This window comes from Nematostella vectensis, chromosome 1 (assembly GCF_932526225.1).
Source record: "Nematostella vectensis chromosome 1, jaNemVect1.1, whole genome shotgun sequence".
Taxonomy (NCBI): domain Eukaryota; kingdom Metazoa; phylum Cnidaria; class Anthozoa; order Actiniaria; family Edwardsiidae; genus Nematostella; species Nematostella vectensis.
In genome coordinates this window covers 16,334,221-16,357,770 of record NC_064034.1, presented here as the reverse complement: position 1 = coordinate 16,357,770, position 23,550 = coordinate 16,334,221, and the positions used below count along the sequence as shown (strand labels likewise).

The window sequence follows — 23,550 nt, the reverse complement described above, 5'->3', positions numbered from 1 at the left end:
AGCCCAACTTTCAAGAGATGGCTAAACAAGAGAATAAACATAGACGAAGATAATACTTTATTTAGCATTTCATATAAGTTTAAGAGATATAAAGCGCAAAAATCACGAATAATACTGAATAACCAGTAAATATCTGCACACTCCCTAACAAAATTACGGAATCTATGCATTTTTATTTGAAAAGTTCAGTCATAAAGAGCTGACAGATCAGGCTTTGCATCACGAACACAAGCCGAACATACTGGTATCAAGTCATTACATTTTTTAAGTCGATTGTCTTGAACTTTTTCTTTCTTGTAAAAATAATAACGAAAAAGTAAATATCACCAGCAGGGAACTTTAATGGGAAGCTCATTCCTCGCCGATTTTTTGAAAAACCAGGGTTTTTTTGTCTTTTTGTTGTTGTCGTTTAGAAAAAAAACCCCTGGAATTAAAGAAAATTTTCGTCCCATTTCTACAAAAAAGTGCCCCTTGCCCCTATGCTGTTCAATTGAACTTGCCTTACACTTCACTTCTCACAAGGTCAAGTCAACATAAATTAGGGTGTAGAAAGTTTAGAGCATAGCAAAATATACGATATATATCATTAAAATATATAAGATTTACTCTAACCGCATGTTAATTTAATAATTTAACTGCCAATGTGAATAAAAAATACTACGTGTAAAAAGGCCCGAGAACTCGGATATGAAGGGATGCAGATGTATAGCGTTATGGTTGTGCATTTAACGTCAACTGATACGAGAAAAAAGTCCACGTAAGAATAGGTACTATGCTTGTTTTATTTTGGTAAGTAGCTGAAAGTCTTTCCATTTTCGGTTTATATGGCAGTTATGGCTAATACTGATAACGTGAGCTAAGCTACAATGTGGTTTGCATCTCTAAAGCAATTTTAAAAAAATGGTGAAAGAAAAGCTCATGTCCGAAACACCTCTTAAATGTTCTCGGTTATTGCCATTATATTACTTTGTCAAAATCAATATAATTTACAGTGAATTGCAATGTTTTTCCCTAGTCATGCAGCCAAAGATAATATGAGAATATAAATACGAGAATAAATTAAATACGCCTTACTCGAAAAAAGCACTAAATAGCATGCTTGGTGAAATATCATTTAGATAACCACACACTGAAATAAAATACTGGTTCCAATCACCAAATCCAAAAAAACAGAATCAGAAAATCATCATCCAGAGGTGAAGAAAAACCGGGAATACCTAGGTACCGATTAAGCCATACAGAACTAAAAGGAATGACCGGTCTGCTACTGTCCGGTAATTTTTTTGTGGCAATTTCCCTAATGTGTCCACATTAAAAGAAGTCAACCGCGGATGATACTAAAATAAACAACTTTGCTTTTCACTTTAAAGTGAGCTGTTTAGCTCAGTTGCTTTTATCTACTAGATGTTTTTGGGGAATTAAAAAATCGAATGATCTACCCAACCTCTGTGTCAGATGATTAAGTCGACCCTCCCATTGGACATGATGACTGCAACGCGCTTTTTAACACGCATACCGTACATCAACACGCATACCGTGTACATCAGCACGCATACCGTGTACATCAACACGCATACCGTGTACATCAACACGCATACCGTGTACATCACTAGTGTGATCCGCACGAACAAATTTTATGTACAATAGAAACCCGGTTCATCCTCATACCATATACCGGTCCTTTCGCAAATTACAAAAAACCTATATCCCTCGATCGGGGGGGGGGGGGGGGGGGGGGGCGTATGCGGGCAAAGAAAGGATTCTGTCCACCCCAGAGGAGCACTCCATTTGTCTAGTAGTATATCATTCTAAAAATATCTGAACGTGATTGCATGGGCCATCTGTGGTATACCTGCACAAAGTGTCATATACCACAGGTAGCCCGTGTCATAGTCATTCAGCATAGCATTTTGAATCATTCCTTGGCTTTTCCTAAAACCACCTAATAACGTGAAAAATATACCTACTTCCAAAATATTCTTCCTATGAGTGTATTAGTATGCAAACCATAGCACTGTGGGTTAGCCGCCCTGTGTTCAGCTGTTGTATATGAGAACGGCTGCCCCTGTGGTTAACCGCTGTCCCGCCCGTGGTATCCTGTGTTAGCGCATGTACCGGCCGGATTTATCCAGTTTGAGTATCTTGGCGAGCCGTTGTTTGGTTGTGGTGACGGTTTTGTGGCGGCCGCGTTTCGCTTGGGTTGTTGCAGCAGCAGCACCTATGTGACCAGAAAAAAGTATTATTTTATCTTAGATATAAGAGCGTTCACCAAAGCTACGATAGGGCGTTAAAAAGGTAATGTCAACCTACAGATTATCCATTGTCCTTATTAACGGCCATTAATTACAAAACGACAGACTACTAGTCAAATTACATAGCAGTTATATGTATCAGTTACACCCTTACCAGACAGTCTTTTAACTAATTAGTTTCCCGAGAACACAAAGTGGTCATTTTGTTCCTTACTTGTAATAACCTTTACGTTCATCCAGCCGCCATTTTCCACTCCCGCTCAAACCCGCATTGTCACCAGTTTACTTCCAGTCGATTACGTTATAATCTCCGATGATAACGGGATAATGGGAAGTTCGGAGAAAATAGGTAAAAAGAAAAAGCCGGAAGAACAGAGACGCGAAACGGCAAGGTGAATTATTAGAAACCAAAACACAGGTAAGGTAGCAGAGGCCAATGTACCTTTACTGGTGTTACCGGATGATGACGACTGGCCGGCAGAGCCATCAGGTTGTCCCAGAGGCCCAGATCCGGACAAGGTCGGACTTATGGACTAGAAAAAGAGAAACAGGATATAACATGGTATATATTACGACCGTTTTAGTTATCTCAACTGCGGTCTTAGTACTCTTTGCAAACGTAAATGTTGTTTGTCGCTTGTGTGGGAAAGAAAGGAGGTAAAACAAACTAACAAAGCCCCAAGGGCTATAGCCAAAAAGATAAGAATTTTTTGTCGTTATAGCTTGTGTTGGTGTAATAGAATGTATACCGTTTCACGTAATAGCATAAAATATTTATTAATAAGGTAGAAATACTTTTCATTCGCCTGAGCGTAGCGAAAGAGAATACACTAGAAGTAATACGAGACAAATAACTGATCAATGAATAATGGCGTACTGCTTTCAGAGTAGCAAGTCCTACCTTTGAAGAGCTCGGTAGCGGAGCGTTTAGAAGCGACTGCTGTGATTCTTGCTGTGAGGCGAGGCGTCGACTGGACTGCCGGTGAGGTCGTGTTTCTTTGGAAGGGGAACACGCAACTTTGCCTGCAAACCACACAAAAAGCATATGTCAAACATATAACTCACGCATCCATCGCCTTGTACACGCGATCAACGATCTACCCATGTGATAAACACACCACCCACGTGACAAACGCTCTTCCCACGTGACAAACGCCATACCCACGTGACAAAAGCACCACCCACATGACGAACGCTCTAGCGCTACACACATGACGCCGAGTGTCACGAGCATTCTCGCAATTGTCAGCTTGAGCGCGCGTGGTTACGTACTCTTTGGGTTCCAGGTAGCATCCACTCTCTCGCTCTTCTTCTTCTTCATTCCCGGCCTCCAGTTGGTTTTATCGTCATCCACCATGTCCGCCAGCGGAGGGTATGCTGTCATGGAAACAGTGCCAGGTACATTCAGCAACACAAGGTATACGTCTGTGAATTCTGATAACTATTCCATGCATCCGTATCACGTGCATCTGCATTATCATTTTCCCACAAATAAACAACAAAACCATATATGGTATAACCCACGATGACTGACCATATATGGTATAACCCACGATGACTGACCATATATGGTATAACCCACGATGACTGACCATATATGGTATAACCCACGATGACTGACCATATATGGTATAACCCACGATGACTTACCATAAATGGTATAACCCACGATGACTGACAATATATGGTATAACCCACGATGACTGACCATATATGGTATAACCCACGATGACTGACAATATATGGTATAACCCACGATGACTGACCATATATGGTATAACCCACGATGACTGACCATATATGGTATAACCCACGATGACTCACCATATAAGGTATAACCCACGATGACTTACCATATATGGTATAACCCACGATGACTGACCATATATGGTATAACCCACGATGACTGACCATATATGGTATAACCCACGATGACTGACCATATATGGTATAACCCACGATGACTTACCATATATGGTATAACCCACGATGACTGACCATATATGGTATAACCCACGATGACTGACCATATATGGTATAACCCACGATGACTGACCATATATGGTATAACCCACGATGACTGACCATATATGGTATAACCCACGATGACTGACCATATATGGTATAACCCACGATGACTGACCATATATGGTATAACCCACGATGACTGACCATATATGGTATAACCCACGATGACTGACCATATATGGTATAACCCACGATGACTGACCATATATGGTATAACCCACGATGACTGACCATATATGGTATAACCCACGATAACTGACCATATATGGTATAACTCACGATGACTGACCATATATGGTATAACTCACGATGACTGACAATACATGGTATAACCCACGGTGACTCACCATATAAGGTATAACCCACGATGACTGACCATATATGGTGTAACCCACGATGACTGACCATATATGGTATAACCCACGATGACTGACCATATATGGTATAACCCACGATGACTGACCATATATGGTATAACCCACGATGACTGACCATATATGGTATAACCCACGATGACTGACCATATATGGTATAACCCACGATGACTGACCATATATGGTATAACCAACGATGACTGACCATATATGGTATAACCAACGATGACTGACCATATATGGTATAACCCACGATGACTAACCATTTATGGTATAACCCACGATGACTGACCATATATGGTATAACCCACGATGACTTACCATATATGGTATAACCCACGGTGACTGACCATATAAGGTATAACTCACGATGACTGACAATACATGGTCTAACCCACGATGACTGACAATATATGGTATAACTTACGATGACTGACCATATATGGTATAACCAACGATGACTGACCATATATGGTATAACCCACGATGACTAACCATTTATGGTATAACCCACGATGACTGACCATATATGGTATAACTCACGATGACTGACCATATATGGTATAACCCACGATAACTGACCATATATGGTATAACCCACGATAACGGACCATATATGGTATAACTCACGATGACTGACCATATATGGTATAACCCACGATAACTGACCATATATGGTATAACCCACGATAACTCACCATATATGGTATAACCCACGATAACTGACCATATATGGTAAAACTAACGATTACTGACTCACCAGTATGGCGCAATTGGCCATATTTGGTATAACTCACCATATTTGGTGTCCTTGAAGTAGTCCGAGTCGCCAAACCCAAGATCGTCGTCTTTCTCGTCGTCGTCGTCGCTTTCTGTGTCGCTGTACGTCCTCTTAGAGGAGTTAAGCCTTGATTTCTGGGGGCCTTTGGCGATGAGGGAATCCGCCCTGGATCGTGTCGTCTGAGTGGTCGGTTTCTTGATATCGCTCCCTTGCAAGCCGCTGAAGCCGAACAGGAGAGTCTTGGCGGCCTCGATCTCCGCCCTGAAGAAGAAGTTGTCACTTGTGTTAGTAGCAGTTCCCACTATTCTACGCTCCCGCAACAACTCATGCAAATGGCTAATTGAAAACAGTATATGAGATACTCTCAATTTATTAATGCTATAAGTATAAGCAATAAGATTTCAATCGTGGATGTTTCTATTGTATTTTAAGGTAAACATAGGGGTAATTCATACTATGGACAGACGCCGAAAGGAGTTCCCCAGCTATAATCGTTCCGCCACAAATTCCATGTGGATACGATATACTTGTCGTTGCTTTCTAGCAATTTCGTGATTTATCGTTCCGTATAAAATCAACACACAACGAACATAACTAGTACAGCTAGGTCATTGCAGCTGTCGTTCATTTGTGGCGATGGCAAAGCGATAAACGCGCGGGAACACTCACTTGAGGTCTCTGTCGCTCGTACTAGTCTCCATACTAGCCACGGGCTGATTCGGCCGCGCTTTATGCTCGGTGGCCTGGAGCCCATGAGTAGTACCCAGACTGCCTTGCGTGCTCGGCAACTGCGGGGTGCCCCCTAAGCTGAAGCCCAGCTCGTCGTCTGATAGGTCCAGATCGCTGTCGTTCGGTAGTAAGGGGAGGGGGTTGTGCGTGTTGTAGCCACTCACTGTATACAAATATTCAACGTCATGTATGGCTTATCCCTCTGGGCCGTGTTCCTTGAAAGCAGGTTAACGCTAACCCAAGGATGAATGCCCTTTTTATCCAATCAAATGTCAAGCCATATTTATCCTTGGGCTAGCGCTAACCTGCTTTCTAGAAACCGGCCCTTACTCGTTAACTGCCCTCCATTCTTGTTCTTACCCTCTTGATTTGAGACGTACTGTTTACTACCTGTACCGCACTTACTATGCCTAATACCTTACACCTTGACAACATTCCACAAGAGAAATTCTGCTGACTAGACAGTTTGAGGTTAGACATACACCCCCTGTACAGCAATAACTATACCTATGCTCTAAACCTAGAAAGAATTCTACAAGTTCTGCTTACTGGACAGTCTCAGATAAGACGTACACCCTCTAAATCACATATATCGTATCTACTGTATGTTCTACACCTAGGCAGAATGCTACAAGACAAGTATTACTTACTGGACAATTTGAGTTTGAGTGGTTGCTGGTCTGCTGATGGACTGCAGGAGTACTGTGCCCGATCATCACCTGTCAATGACTGGAATTCCCGGTTTACTCCCATTTGTCCTGAATGGTTGGGATTGCTGCAACCCGAATACAAAGGCAGAAAGAACAAATCAGTACTAGAAGTACTGCATTGCCACATCACTTCAAAAGGTGTTAGGGTTGAAGACAAGAAATCAAGAGACAGACACAATCTTAGCCAACAGTGAGGACTGAAATAAAAACGGACTATCATAGGCATTAAAATAAACACATGAAACGTTGCTTAAAAAAGTATAACTAATTTTGATTACTAAACCCACTTAGCCATGTTTGTTTCCACAAGCCTTTTTGTGTCCAGTACTCACCTGACGATCTTTCCATTAGATACTTTGATCTTGAGCGCTGACTCGGCAGCGGAAGAGCTAAGCCTCTTCTTTTCAGTGTTCTCAAAGCTTTCCTGTCTCTTAGGCAATTTAAGCTTGATGGATGGCAGACTAGCAGACATGGACTCTCTTCTCCACTGTTCAAGGGACTCGCCTGGGGTCAGAGCATCTCGCTGCGAGCTATTAGGGTTGGATTTTGTTAGTGACACTGGATTGCTAACGTCTAGCTCGCAGGAGTAATCCATCTCCTCGTTAGAATTCTGGTCTTTCTTTGAGGGACCTGGTTTGGTGTCGTGCTTCTTGGTTTTGATTTTGATTTTGGTTTTGGTGCTATCGACAGCCACTGTCATTTGAGGAGACCCTTGTTGACGTTTCAAATCTTCGACTTTAGGAGTAGATGGTCTGGAATATCTTGACTTCTGTGGAAAACATACATTTACGAATGGTAAGGTACTGTGTACACTATGGTATTCCAGGAAGGCCAGTCACCAGATAAATGCAAGAATCGACTATTCCATTGACTAGGATTGAAATAGCAAAAAGAATTGTACCAATAATGAGGGGAAAATTTAATGTAGGAAACCTAGATTTGTGGAACTGCACGATGAATTAATGCAAATCTTGACCTCTAATTCCTCACCTCTGCTTTCTTCAGCTCCTTGTTTATAGACCTGATGAGCTTGCCAGGTTGAATGCCTTCAGGGATGTAGAACTTGTGATGCTTCACATAAGCCTTGGAGTCAGACAGAAAAGGTGAATGCGAGTCAGACAGATAATACACATAACAGGTGATGGGCATAGTCACTCGCATACAGGAGGAATGCTACAACAATGCAGTAAAGTGCCAAGTTAATAAGGCAGAATTACTCATGATCTACACTGTATTAAAGGTATTGGAAAAGTAAATATTTTAAGATTTAAACCAAAATGCAGATTTAACTTAAAAAAAGGTCGACACAATGAGTCAAGAAATACACACAAAAAGTATACTATTTAATAATTAATCCATCCTGAAAAAAATAGTGTTTCATGCTAAAAGCCTTACATCTCCTTTGACAGTCCATTTCTTGAGGTACTCGACCAAGTCCTGCATTCCTTTGACAAGGTACTGTGGCGGACGGCCTCCTATCTCCTGAATGCCTGTAGAAACAAAAATTAGAACAGACATTAATTGATAACCACAAACAAGGGAGAAGGGACTGGTTGTTTTAAGCTAGTCAGAGCAAAGAATGCACTGTAAACACAACGTAAAAACATGTGGGCAGCTCAAATAAACAATTCCGGGCAGCTCTTACACACAGTGCAAGAGTGCACAGAGTATTAGAGTATAATATTTTTTTCAGGAAAGACTGGGATAAGTGTTTTTTTTATGTATTATATAATGAATAATAAAAAGTTTAACATTTTATTTTTTAATATGTATGTAGCAAGAAGTTTCATTCATGATACCTTTTAACTTGTCCAGCAAGAAGACTGCAGCAAACCAATTTATGGTTTCGTAAAATGGGTGTTGGAACTTGTTTGGTGTCTTCAACTTCAATTCCAAGTCATAAATTCTAGAGATACAAATAATTTTGAGAAACAAATAATTTTAATAATGAATCGTGATGTATAGTGATGATGAGACTATAGAAAAGAGATAAGGGGAAGTTACACTAGTATCATTAGTCCTTCACCACCCTCTCTTTTTCATTTGGGAATCCACTAGGAAAGAACTTGGCAAACAACTACACAAATTGTGAATTTTATATCCATATTTCTAAACGGATCACTAAAAGAAGCATTATCACATACTCTAGCTGAAGACCAATATTAAAGGAGTGAAGGAAGTTCCCTCCAAAGACAAGAGAGTCCACAGGTGTGTATACAGCATGAATCCACCCTACAAAGAACAAGCGATGTTAATAAAGATACAAAGACTGGCCACCACAATTTTTAAATACAATGTTACAATTCAAGACTTCAATCAGGGATTATTTGCCTTTTTGTTCTTATAAAATACAATATAACCTTATAGGGACTGTATGTATCTTCATATAGTTTAGACTCTAAGAATAGCAAGATAGAGAGCATTAAATTACCATAGGGGATTCTTCTCACTTCCCTTCTAAAAGGAAGGTTTAACTTGTGCAGCTACCTGCCTACTAAAGTTGACGTCAAATGCTGTCTTATAAGCAAGTTGCGAAAAACACCACTAACTTACCTGGTTTAAAAAGGCTTTTATTATGTTTCTTTTAAATGTTTACTTTTCTTTTAACTTTGAGTAAGCAAAAATGTTAAAAATTTAGCCCTTAATAGTTAGAAAATCTTTCCAATAGAAAACCAATGTATAGCACACCTATTAGACCAGCCTTTCTGCTTAATGTACAGCGTGCTGTCCAGTATAATAACTGACTTAAAACAACATACTGTACCTGTTGGGATAAACAAGGTCTGCCCTTGTTTGATCTGGACCTTGTAGCACTTCTTCACCATGTCACCAAAGAAGATCTCACTCTGAGTAGATGACATGACCCACTGGTGATACTTCTCCAGGTTCGCAGGAGTTGGTTCTACAAAGTAGAACACCTTTTCACCCTTGAACACAGATAGGATCCATAGTCATACAAAACTGGTTACTCACAATACATGAATTGAGTACTATTTATATGTATCCCATATGTGTGGGGGGGGAGGGGTGGAGCAAAATAGAAACAAGGATTTTCTTGGGTGCAACAATTATGGTGTTAAAATAAAATTATTTCTTATCCAATGATGAACTATTTATTTTGCTGTTTCCTAACTAAGGGTTATCTTTCTTGTTTTTACAATTAACCATGGAGATCAACTTAGAGTCAAGGAGATACGAGACAAGGGCTACTAACTTTTTTGGTGCTTTAACAATTATTCATTATTTTATCATATACCTAGGCTCTCAAGCTGTAAAAAAACCTTCCAAATTTTTAAGTGGGCATGTTCATATTGGTTATAGGAAGCAAAGTCCCTGGATATATTTTAAGGTGGAAATGTTCATTTTCATGCCAGCACAAACCAACTATTCAGACACACTGTAATTTAGGGAATTCTCTCTGGACTAAATCTTAACATCGAATCAGTTCAAACCTAGTTGAAACAACAGGCAACTACAGTACTGTACAGTATGTTGTCATTTAAAAATATATAGCCAATTCTACACACCTTGAATACATGATACCAGACAGAGGTTCCACCAAAATCCACATGGAAATCAGTGTAGCAGTTGCTGACACTCATAAGACAGTACTTCTGGACATATGGCTTCTTGTGAGGGCTGAAAAATAAAATGATAGTTTTTTTTTTGCTGTATAATAATCAAGGTTTAATAAAAATTATTCTAAAGTTGTCAGTAAAAAGAAAAAAATTCTGAAAAGAGTATCCAAGAGAGAAGTAAAAAAAGGTTATTGAATTGGATTGATTTTTATACAGTGTATCAAAAAGCTGGACTCTTCCTCAGGAGGTGCCTAGATGATTAAAGTCCTCTTTGTAGTTTACCAGGTCCAGTAGGTCTTTGCATGAGACTGTACCAGTCTCATTCGGTCTCATCAACAGAACAAGGGCCAATGGACTTATGATTAGAGGTATTTGATTTAGATCAGGAGTGTTAAGTCATTCTAACCTGTCCTCAGGAAGATCTGTGGGCCAAACATGATTTGCCCAGTCCAGTTCCTTCACAATGGCTGGGACATGCACCAGGGATGACATGCTAGAAGTGGAGAGAGATAATTAAATGATGTGTCAATGCAAACAACATAAGGACATTATAACGAAGGCTTTGCTGATAGGCAGATTATCTTATAAAATGTTCTGATAAACTGAAACTGGACTGTTGTAAAGCAACTTCAAACTTTGTACCAAAGCCTTGGGCTTGAGCTCAAATAGCTAAGGACCCCCATTAAGATATCTGGCGAGGGCCAATTCTTTATTTGTATAAAAATGATTTTTACAGTCTACTACCCTCAAAAAACTTTGAACTAATTCTATAACATGTGCATCATAAAGAATAAGAAACTTAGGAACTTGGTAAAGACAAATAACCCAGTTTGTAAAATCCTTCGTCCTTTCACTGAGCATGGCTTACTTACGGAGTGTTTGAGAACTCAAGGCTGATGACATTCAGGGTTTTCTTTCTGACGGGGTTCATGTAATATTCTGTCCATTCTCTCATCCTCATCTTAATATCCTCCTTGTAAGAGACACACAATATAGAAATTTCTCATATGAATGGCTTCAGAACTCTACCCAAAAGAAAATAATTTGTCATGCCAATGCTGTGATGTTTGCCAAACGTTGCCTGATGATGCATTGTTTTGAGATGTTATTGGGCTGATTACAAAAAGTCACATGACATCAGCACAACATTTTGAAAAGACTGGTTGCTCCAATGTTGTTGATTTGTACCTGTTTGCAAACATCAATAACATCTAGCTCTCTCATGGAACCTGGAAATCAAACAAAATACAGTATCAAATATAACAAATGTCCTAAAGATTTTTGGATTTTTTTTTTTTTCGTGTTAAACTCAGTCTCCAACACAGAGGTTACATGTTGAAAGTTTGGTTTGCACAGCTTACAGTGTGACATACAGTATGCCATCCTGGCCTCCTTGACTGTTTGGTAAAGTATGCAAGCCAATAATGATGTGAGAAACATACTATCGGTTGGAATGAGTTTTACTAACCAACAAGCATGAAAAAAGAGGCTTCAGGACCAATCAAAACAAAGCGGCTATGTGTCAATCAAAACAGATTCTTGCATGCAATGTAATTGGCTAACTTTCTTGAAACTTTTCCTTTATGGCCACGGCAGCACAATCATGTCAAACTATAAAAATACTGTATTTACATGTGAGTTTAGAATTTCTTTGGCAAATCACCAAACTAGTTCAAGAAAACACAAAAGTATACAAAGTAAAAAAGTACAAGCTTGATTCTAAATTTGAAAATATCAGACATTATTTTTTCGGAGTCCGGTATCCTTCAAATCACGTGCTCTGATTTGCTCTCATGAGGTCCGGTATCCTACGGTCCAGACCTCGCGATACCGGACCGCTTGCCTCTAAAGCTCGAAATAGTGAGTCGATTTGTAAAGTGACCATTGAAAACTGGATTTTTACTCCCGAAGTTATAGATCTTCACACTAAAACTGCATTTTGTTTGTCATTTTATTTAGAGTCATTGACTTTACGGAAAATCTGCTTAAAACCTTCTGTGTTTTAAGAATTTCCCGCCATGATTTTGCAACACGTGCGACAATTTCAAGTTGCTGAAAGCTTATTTGGGATTAAAAAAGGCAGCAAATCGTCTCTTCATACAAAGAAAAACGACAAATCGCTCTAGGAATTTAGCTGCATAACCAGCTTAACGTATCCACATTCAAGAGAAGTTCTTTAGTGAATATATCTAATCGTCTGTGGAGGATTTAAAGCAAAAGAAAACATTTCTACGATCAATTCGAGTTGAGAATGAAGTAACAATTTGGACTAAAAATTGTTGGTCAAAACCCAGAGAATTTCTTCTTTGGAGGTTCTGTATTTCTGGAGGATTTAAAGCTTTGTGTGGAAATACAAAATGGATTTTTTTGAATGATGATGAACGAAAAAAATCTTCACGAACATGGACTGAAGCTAAACTTCGCCTTGTGCAACCATAAGCCCGTAAGGTAAACAAAGTTGGAAATTCTATTGAGGAAAAAAATAAATAATATGTCATATTATATTATATATATATATATATATATATATATATATATATATATATATATATATATATATATATATATATATTATATATAGTGTTGGTTTGAGAAAAATACAAACTACATAGGTTTCCCTACAGGCCTGTTTCGTGGTTGCCCACTCATCAGGGGATTTTCCCTGATGAGTCCCGATATATTATATCGGCTTTCGGCCTCGGTCAGTATTTTCAAGACCTCGGTCACGGTATTTCATGATACAGACCTCCCAGCTGGTAAATAACATATATATAGGTCAACACCCAAAACTCACCAACATATTTTTCAACATCAGGAATATCAAAGCCTGGCTTTGGGACGACGATATTCAGCCCATCTGTTTTATCAATCAACAGGGGCTTTTGAAAACCATTCCTCTCAAAATAGTCAACAGTTAGGTCACGACCATGCACTTCAATGACTGATTCCTTGGGGCTGAAACAAAAAAGTTTTTTTCTTACAATGCTTGGAAGAGCACTGAAATGCTTTCAATATACATCATTTTCTATTTTGTGTTTGTGTGTGTGTGTGTGGGGGGGGGGGGGGGATCATGACTTGATCCAGGTTCTGTTAATTTTAAATAGAAATAAAATAAGGGTTTTTCAATACACTGACAAATTTATGCATGGCATTGTCTGAAACAATTAAGGCCACTGGAGTGTATCAGACAACAAGGTAAAACAACGGAAGGTGACAATGCTATACATTCATTTGTCAAAATGTCAAAGCATGAGAAATATAGAAGTATAAATTAAGGAGCACATATATATAATTTGACATTTTATTGGTTTCATTGGTTGATTTTATTTCAATTTCACTGGGTTGCAGCTGAATGTGGCCTACAGTGTGATAAAAGTTTTCACATAACTTGCAGCTTGTGTTACAAAACAAAAATTTATAGTGTAAGTATAGCTAGTACTACTACTTACTATGGTGAACATCGTAACAGTGAAAGCATGTGATATAGTGATTACCTTCCAAACTTCTTGGTTTTAAGAGTGTTGATAAATAGAACTGTGCCAGTTTGTATTGCCTGTGGATAATAACCATACAGTAGCACCACAAATATTGATAAGAAACAGTTTTGCTGTACAACAGGAAGACTTGAGAAAAAAGGAGTGTGTTCCCTCCAAGCCCAATGTATAAGGATCACATATATATATTTTTTAAATAAAATTGAAATATTCAAGTGATTGCAAGAGAATAAAGGGAAACATGTGATTTATAGGATATAAATGAGTCCTAATTTAGCAGAAGGCATTCCAACACTGCAAAGTGGTCCCAATCTTTTCAATGAAGTTTGGAAGTTAGCAATTTCACTATACAAGATGGTACCAAACTTCAAAACGAGACAGAAAACAAAATATTTGATTTTTAACTTTTCTTTTACAATCCTAAATTGTGTAGAAAGCAGACAGTAAACATAAGAACATATAGAATACAAGAACCAAGAATTCTTAAGATCAGGCTGATCAGGTTCTTATAAATCAGGATATTTAGGTTCTTCATTGGTTCTTATTTTTTTAATATACACCAAACAATAACAGTCACTGGTCAGAATGCTTGCTGACTGAAACAACCAATGGTGGTTATGACCACATATAAGCCATTGTAGTACGTGATGCACCAAAAACTTGTATTTCACTCTGCCAAATTTTTGTCTTTAATAAGACTTCTTCAGGGCAAAAATCTGAATAAAAATTTAACAGAGTCGAATACCAGGTTTTGGTGCATTGTTCTTTTTCATTTTCTTCTGGTTCACTACTATTTGGGCCTTTTGTAGTGATCCAATGTAGTATGCAAGGCACTAAACATTTATGAAATGGTATATTTCCTTTCTAGTAATCAACCAAAGACATGTTATTATATGTGCTGACTATGTCTATTCTGCTTGGCTAAGAGCATGTGTTTTATTTTATTTTATATTATTTCACGCAATCTAAGGGTCTTCACTAATCAGCTCGAAGATGAGTGAATTATCAGCTAGCAGATTACTGATTCAACTTTTGAGTGATCTTTCAAATAAGAAACTATTTTTCCCCACCAGGCTGATATATAAAGTGTGCTTCAAATACTAAATTTCAGGCTGTAGGTTCTTAATCCCTCGGTTTTTATATGCAGGTGTTTATACTTTATAGTGTAGTAGTAATAATAATATAAAACAATACCTTTGACCCATCATCAAGCTCGCTATAATCATGCCTATGCCAATTTCTTCTCTTCTTTACTAAAACAGAATACCAAAATAAAGGTGGATCAATGTTCAACAATTCTATGATAAATTAAACACTGTCTGGCAAACAGTTTATAAGGATAAGGATTGTCAATATGAATAAAGACATAAAATACAATAAAAATACTACAGCTAAATATACAATAAGTAAGTAAACCTTGACTTTTTGTTTTAAAAAATATCGAACGAACTGGAAAAATATAAAACCTTTAGCCCCTGTGGGTTTAGCCATTACTTGAAATACACCATCGATTTCTACGCTATAATTATTCAATTAGATAAACATTGCTTTCCTTTAGATTTTTCTGTTCATACTCGCTACAAATGCGTAAACATCGCGGTCACAAAGACACTACAACACATTTTACACACACTACTCGAATCCAGAAATCAAGTCAATTAAATATTGTGTGGTCAAAAGTTCAAACTGGCATCGAATTATAATAGAAAACGAGTTTTAATTAGTCATTTAGAGTTGACTAGAAATAAAATCACAATGATAATTCAGTCATACTAATCAAGAGACAGAGTTTTGCTTTGCGTGTTTTGCTTTCAAAAAGGCTTTGTGTACTGAGATGTGTTGTCGGGAGACAAATTTCCAGTTGTCGAGTTTGTGTTAGGAAATCGACAGAAATTATGAACTTTTGCTATATTTTTAATCTAAGCTCTCTTAAAACACCTGTTTAATGTTATTGCAACACGAGACAAATTCGACAAAAGCTACGCCAGATTTCCGGTAATTTTTCATCGAAAAATGAACGAACAACAATCTCACAAGGTGAGAAAATACTCTTACTATAAGTACAAAGCTTACTTCCGAGTAAATAATTCCCACATAAATACATGCACATCAAATACACAAAGGACAAGATGGCAGACAGCCCTTAAAGTAGAAAATTATCGCGAAATCAAAAGAAACGAGTAGAGCACGATGCGAGAAAAATACAACAAGGTCATAGCAATAAATAACAAAACAACGACATCGAGTGTGATGTTTAGGTACAACCGGTTGAATACACGTGTAAAAAAAATCCACAGATGGCCTTATAATCAAGTACAGACAATCTAGATAGGTCGAGAGGGAGATTTTTGAAGAAGCCGAGTTTCCTTACGAGTTAGCGGTCCATAGAGCTCTGCACAACTTGGGCAATGATATCGCTCGATGTCTGACGCTTGGTACTCTTCAATCCCCACGCAACTAAATTAAAGCAAATACACAAATTAACAATGTAATAAGCGACTTCATGTCAGTAATAGATTAGTGCACCTTCCGTGAAACCAATCCTGGCATGAATCACACTGAATCATAAATTCCTCCGGTTCGTAAGGTCTTCTACAAATACAGTACTGTTCTTGGTGATCCGCCATCTTGGCTTTCGGCGACCATGTGACGTCACACCACGCCGACTTGATACCTGACGAGACAGGTAGCCCGTCGTCAAGTATACAAAACATGACAGTGCCCTTCGTGTTTTGTTATGATATTCCCTACGAATCGAGCGATGTGAAGTAAGCACAAGGAAAGAAGTGCGCAAAATACTTCAGCAGCTTTAGGGGTGTTTTAAGTACCGGGCTCAAGGTCTTTTGATCACGGATTCAAAGCGGATACGCGACCGTCGGCGGTGGTCACGTAGCGGAATGAGCGCGGACCGACCTGACATTGTTTCAGCACCGCACATATTAATAATTTTCCAAAGTTTAACTACAATTTAAGCATAAATGCTGCTTGGGTTTTTATTAAAGCAGCTGTGTCGCGCACAGCATATATTTATGTTATTCATGGTACCTTGCTGGGAGCGTTCGACGGGTCCTTACTATTGCACTGGACACTTACTTTTTCGGCTCTTTTTTGAATAACTAGTACTTATTTTTCACATTTCGGTGCATTTGAGTACTCTCCTAACGAATTTGGATTAGTTTTTGGCCAAATTTTCTGATGATGTAGTATGGGAAGAATAAGACTGGCTTATATGTAGATCCGATTTGGTCCTATCTATTTATTTTTTACTAGGATTACTCAAAATTAAAACACCAATAACTCGAGTTCCCTTTCAGTTTGCCTTTGCAAAACTTTACCGCGTCAACTGGAACTTTTCTTCTTACTCCTTATTAAAATTGTTCATCGATGTCGTGTCTTATTTCAGTTTTTAAGCAAACTTGAGGGGGTTCTTCCAGCACTTGTATATGAGGGGATCTACTCCATGACCTCTACAATCTATGCTCCCCTATTCACCGTATACCTACTTGGTATTGCGGTGAAACACCGTAGCCGTTAATTTGTTTGGCAAGTCAGCGGCTACAGCTAGGCTAGTTAGCAACCAACTGCCCAAAGCGTGCCGTTGCCATTTCCCGGATAATTGCTGGCTGTGCAAATAGACGTGGAAGCCAGAGACTTTGGCCGGCCAGAGTTTGTCAATTTAAAGTCGTCTTGTAGATATTTTGCAGCTTTCAGTCGTTTTAAATTAAAGCTTGAAACAGGCTTGGAAAGTGGAAAAAGCCTGCAGATGTGATAAACAAACTTGATTGCCAGAGCTTTGCTTTCGCGCTAGAATTTTTAATCTGGAAAAAACGGCCCGTTGCAATGACCGTACTTTTCTCTATCAGTTCTAAATCCTTATCATTGCACTGACCTTTTGAAAGCTGAATAGTTTAAATCGGTCCGCTCTTTTTCTGTTTGTTCGTTGATGGAAACGGTCTCTACCCTCCCCCATACAAAATGGTCATTGGCCCGACCCACTTCTACCCTCCAGCGCAGAGCTCTCTGTGTCGTTGTTTACTTTGCTTCATAGCGACACAGAAAGCTATGTTCTTTACTAACCAACTCTCTTGCTGAAACATCGCACAATTGAGACTTTATTTTTTATTTTCACCTGTTGGTTGCTTCTACAGGGCCCGCGCAGATAGGGGAGGGGGTGTAGTGTGTAGTTCGGCCCCCCTTCATCGGGATCCCCCTCCCCTTCAAAAATAAAATATGCTGCGCGGCCCCTGTTCTACAACCACGTGATACAATCAGACAATACCCAATAAGCATGATTATAAATATCCTAAGTGTATACGCTGACTCGCGAAATATCATCTTGTAGAGAGGATACTTCGCGAGTCAGCGGCTACACGTAGGCTAGATTATAAATACAATTCAAAATCGATACACCACTTTGACACACTTTTTCACTTTCCATAACGTTCTACATAATAGGCTGTAAGTATGCAGGTTTACTCATAGCCCGACAAATGCTTCGCCAGATGCACAGTAAACTAACAGTAATCTCTTGTGTGTGTGTGTGAAAAGAAGCGCTAAGCTAAGTTGTTTTAGCCTTGATAGCTTTAGCTAATTGTACCATCGTTATACCAAATGATATGATGACGAGCACAGTCAGGGCAAGCCCGGCAATAACTAGCTTCTCTAGCATATCATATTTCTTGATCAGCTCTAGAAAAATAATGATCATATAACATTAGAAACGAACACAAATAGAAACAGCTCTCCGTGTTTTAAGGTATGATGGTAGCACACTGGAGACCAAAAAAGATAAAAAAAAAAACACAGATACCCCCCCCCCCTTTCCATACTAGAAGAGGGGCTATTCTGCCTTCCGTGTTCGGTTTGAAATTGTTTAAGAACCGGACCTATAAATTTGGCTGTACGGTAGTTCCTATCATATTGGTTGGACCCATCCTTACAAGCACTATAAGACCTATGACTGATGTCTGGTTATCTTAATCTTGTTGTGTTTATTCCGGGATCAATGGGTTAAACAAAGCCAGGGCGGAGAGAGGGTTAAATATGTCCCTCAAGTGGCCTAAACGCGCTGGGCCCAGTTCCTAGAAAGCAGGTTAGCGCTTATCCACGGATAAATATGGTTATCGAGACATTTGATTGGATAACAACCTTATTTAACTCTGGGTTAGCGTTAACCTGCTTTCTAGGAACCCGGCCCAGGTCATTTTAAGGAAAATCTCCAGATTCCACATAGTCCCATCTCTTAAATCCTTGATACTAGCTAAAAAATTGGAAAAACTTAATATCCTATCCAAAGTATACAGAAACATTAAGAAAATATTGGGGGCGCAGCTACGCCCCCACTGGTTATTTCCTTATAATTTCCGAAAGTATTGGGGGGGAGGGCACGTGCCCCCGGTGCCCCACCCCCTGTGGAAGAATGGGATACAATATGGGGGTGCTAAATCGCCGGTGCTTGCATTGGCCTACTACTACTGATCATTAAAGCTCGAAAACATGGAGTAAAATATCAAATGATGCATAGTCCTTTACCTTCGGCCTTCTTAGCTGACATCCGTCCTATAAAAAAAAATAGTCAATCACTAATTAATTATAATGCACTACCTTCAACTCATGAAATAGCCCTTCTGTTGGGTTCGAACTGTGGCACCTTGTCACTGATGTACTAGCATTGTTGAATTAAGAGAACCAAAAGGACATAAAGTAAAGCAAAGCAAATTCAACTCTGTCCAGGAAAGCTATAAACTCTCCGGAAATCTTAACTCTGTCTGGAAATATAAGCTCTCTCCGGAAATCTAAACTCTGTCTGGAAATCTAAACTCTGTCTGCAAATCTAAACTCTGTCTGCAAATCTAAGCTCTGTCTGGAAATCTAAACTCTGTCTGGAAATCTAAACTCTCTCCGGAAATCTAAACTCTGTCCGGAAATCTAAGCTCTGTCTGGAAATCTAAGCTCTGTCTGGAAATCTAAGCTCTGTCTGGAAATCTAAACTCTGTCTGGAAATCTAAACTCTGTCCGGAAATCTTAACTCTGTCCGGAAATCTTAACTCTGTCCGGAAATCTAAACTCTGTCTGCAAATCTAAACTCTGTCTGCAAATCTAAACTCTGTCTGCAAATCTAAACTCTGTCTGCAAATCAAAACTCTGTCTGCAAATCTAAACTCTGTCTGCAAATCTAAACTCTATGTCCGGAAATCTAAACTCTATGTCCGGAAATCTAAACTCTGTCCGGAAATCTAAAATCTGTCCGGAAATCTAAACTCTGTCCGGAAATCTAAACTCTGTCTGGAAATCTAAACTCTGTCCGGAAATCTAAACTCTGTCCGGAAATCTAAACTCTGTCCGGAAATCTAAACTCTGTCTGGAAATCTAAACTCTGTCTGGAAATCTAAACTCTGTCTGGAAATCTAAACTCTGTCTGGAAATCTAAACTCTGTCTGGAAATCTAAGCTCTGTCTGCAAATCTAAACTCTGTCTTCAAATCTAAACTCTGTCTTCAAATCTAAACTCTGTCTTCAAATCTAAACTCTGTCTGGAAATCTAAACTCTGTCCGGAAATCTAAACTCTGTCTGGAAATCTAAACTCTGTCCGGAAATCTAAACTATGTCCGGAAATTTTAACTCGACAAAAGTGTTTATGTACGGATCATTTTTAGGCTTACAACTCTAGTTTAAATATCCTCTTTTGAGCCACACTTTTGTTATTGTTTTTGACAAATATTGGAAGACGAATTATGAGAAGAAATCTTAAAATAACCACCTAAAAAATAAAGTTGCATGCTTAATTTACTGAAATCTAATGACCGCAATAGTTTCCAAAAATTAGCCGATGGAAATGGATGCTTTCTCTCGCTTATTATTTTGCTAGGAGGACAAAATGGCGGTTGCCAGAGGCTCTTAAAAGGTCCAAGTAAACCATAGATTACAACATACATACGAACACATTACAACCGCAAACATGCCACGCATACAACAATTAGACATACGCCACCTACCCGAGCTTCCCTTCTTTAAAGCCCTCTTGACATCATCATCAACGAGAAAGATAGTCATCAAAGGTCCCGTGAAAACAGTAGGCTGCGCAGTTGACAAACTGACATCGAAGTGCTTAGTGACATTCTCGAAGTACTCGTCGTCCACCAGGGTAATATTAATTACCATTTTCTGTACACCAGCTTTGAAGGTGATTGGGACATCAGTTACAGATATGTAGTCTGCTTTGGGAAAAGCCGTGCTATAATGCGTAGAAAGCTGGAAGGAGAGATTATAAGTTCCAGTGAGCTTACCGGCACGTAGAATCGACTTTTCCGACAGGCCAAAACGCACGTTTTGTCAAATGGTACACAGTTCAAGAATTGAATTCTTTATGCTTTTGTTGTTCATCCATACGACTCACAAGAAATATGTGTTGAATTGTTTTTGTGCTGTTTTGTATATTGAATAGTTTTATGCTGTTTTGTGTTGACTCGTGTACGTCCTTTAGTGGAGAATATCGTTAAATTAAACCCCTTAATAAGCCGGCTCTTTCAAATCTTTTCAGCGTATAGCTCTGGGGTGCGTGGATGTATTTCCTTGTTGTTTCTGCACTTATGGAGAATTGAAAGGCGGATCTTGTCGACTCTTCTAAAAATTTGTATCAGTATTTCGTAGCGTTATTACCGATGGAGAAGTGTTGACTAGCTGCTACTCATGCTTACCTCTCTTGCATCCATAGAGTTCCATCCGAAGGGCGATTCCTCTTACCCATGTCAGGGGGTGCACACAAATATATCGCGTGATAACAATCGTAGTGAATGTGTTCTTGAAAACCGAGATCGAGCTTTCATCATCAGTGCCTTTGAAAATTGTGCCATTGTCTTTGCCGACGAATTTCAAAGTGCCCGCTTCTTCGTATTGGACTTTGTAAGTCTTCACCATTTCCAGTACTCCCGGAGTAAGCTTTTATAAGAAAAAACAATACGAAACTAGTAACTTGACTAGGGTAAACATCTCAACATAAAATTTGTTACTCTAAGGTGAACACGGCAATGTGTTGACTCTAGTCATATCATGTTTTCTCAAGGGTTCAACAAAGTTATGTAGTACAAACGTACGTAAGAGTTTATAACCAACATAACAGAAGCACGGGTTAGATAAATACTTACTTTGAGCTGGTGGCTTCTATCGGATCTTGGACTGATAAACACAACAAATTAAGATCCTGGAGTTGCGCAAGAATGCGCTTTATGATTTTGGTTTGTAAGGATGAAATACCTTCATTACCCATGGGACTAGCAGGCATGCAGGAATCATATTCAAACACCACTTAAACCAAGCATTCAAACCTAAAAAAAATCTCAGGACTTAATTTACTTGAAAGCTCAGAAAAATCAATTCTAGTTTAGTTGCAAACAAGACCTGAGAGTTTCATTCGGTTTGGTTTAAAAAAGGATTTTTTCCCGTGCGATTCATATAAATAAAATAAATCCTTTAAGCTTGATTGTTATATTGTTATTGTTAGATAAACAAAAGATAAATCAGAGGAATGAGTTCTTTTGCTATTTGCATATTTTTACGATTTTGCCATGTTAGTTTGTGGAATATGATGGTTTTATTTTTACCGAGTAGAACTTCTTTGACGCAGTCCTCTTTCCTGATGACGGCTTTAATTGAGAGCAATTGATCAAACGACTATCGCACGAGCTTGAAGGTCCCACCGATAGACAAGGGCTTCGCTATGACCAGGCGGGACAGTTGCTGGTCAGAGGCGAAGATAAGGTGACGTCTACACGTTGCACTGTCCGCACATCTCTCCTTATAATTTCTAAGAAGAGTGGATCGTCAAGTATGTCGAATTGCATTTGGTAAGGTCTTGGCGGGCCGATGCTTCTTGGCCAACAAGGGACATGGTTTTTCGGCCTGGAAAGGGCGGGGCAAGAGAAGTTTGGATCTACTAGTGGCACAACACCACTAAATACAATTTTTGTTTCCGTTTTAAACGAACCTTACATTGATATTCATTGCTTTTTCATGATGAACAATGACATCGGTGAAAATATTAAAATAAATAGCCGCCATATTTCTTATACAGTATGTTAATTTGCGTTTACGTATTATTACCGTTTATTCTGGAGTATCCAAATTAAATAATTACAAAGCAAATTCACAAGTTATTGCAGGCACTATTTTTGTCTTGGATATTCGGAATCCAAATCTATAAGAAAAAGTGATGTTCATAATTTTCACATTGTGCTGCTTAGTTTGCTTTTGCGTAATGACAGTAGTACTGTATTGGAATTTATTACACGTATCGAGAATTTTATTACGTAAAGATCCGTTGTAGAAACCAGTATGCTATATTTTTCCATTTGAAAAAGAGCTTATAGCTTTTATCACATGTGCGAAATATAACCAATCAGAGCAAGCGATTTACTTGTCCAGCCAATCAGGCGTTGCACTTTAATGGCTTCCTAGACAGATCCGGCAGTTTCATGTTTTGTGGCACGTATCCTCGGCGAAAATGGAGGATTTGCTTTCTTCGATTACTCAATCGAAAAATTTGTCTCGGAGCAGGAAAAGAAAAATAAAGTTAGCAAGACTCAAAGGGATGTTCTTTTACGTTCAA

General features: G+C 38.8%; 1 protein-coding gene across 4 annotated transcripts; it reads right to left on the bottom strand.

The window, feature by feature from the left end:
* Positions 1–1,787: 1,787 nt before the first annotated feature.
* Positions 1,788–22,198, bottom strand: LOC5511144 (lysine-specific demethylase 7A). 4 transcript variants are annotated; one of them, XM_048730418.1, is made up of 27 exons: positions 22,091–22,198; positions 21,644–21,884; positions 20,942–21,198; positions 19,479–19,505; positions 18,555–18,635; positions 16,473–16,620; positions 16,318–16,403; positions 15,141–15,199; positions 13,947–14,005; positions 13,247–13,407; positions 11,641–11,681; positions 11,325–11,425; positions 10,859–10,945; positions 10,402–10,513; positions 9,639–9,801; positions 9,019–9,106; positions 8,674–8,780; positions 8,270–8,364; positions 7,865–7,957; positions 7,207–7,643; positions 6,815–6,939; positions 6,105–6,327; positions 5,452–5,696; positions 3,525–3,629; positions 3,154–3,275; positions 2,695–2,785; positions 1,788–2,218 (listed from the first exon to the last, which is right to left on the bottom strand). In XM_048730418.1, the coding sequence occupies exons 2-27, from the start codon at positions 21,691–21,693 to the stop codon at positions 2,103–2,105; spliced, it is 3,279 nt and encodes a 1,092-aa protein (XP_048586375.1). In that variant the 5' UTR covers positions 21,694–21,884; positions 22,091–22,198; the 3' UTR covers positions 1,788–2,102. The 4 variants fall into 4 exon arrangements, with proteins under 4 accessions (XP_048586375.1, XP_048586432.1, XP_048586402.1 ...); XM_048730475.1 differs by lacking the exon at positions 3,525–3,629; XM_048730445.1 differs by lacking the exon at positions 22,091–22,198 and having other exon boundaries at positions 21,644–22,080.
* Positions 22,199–23,550: the final 1,352 nt, after the last annotated feature.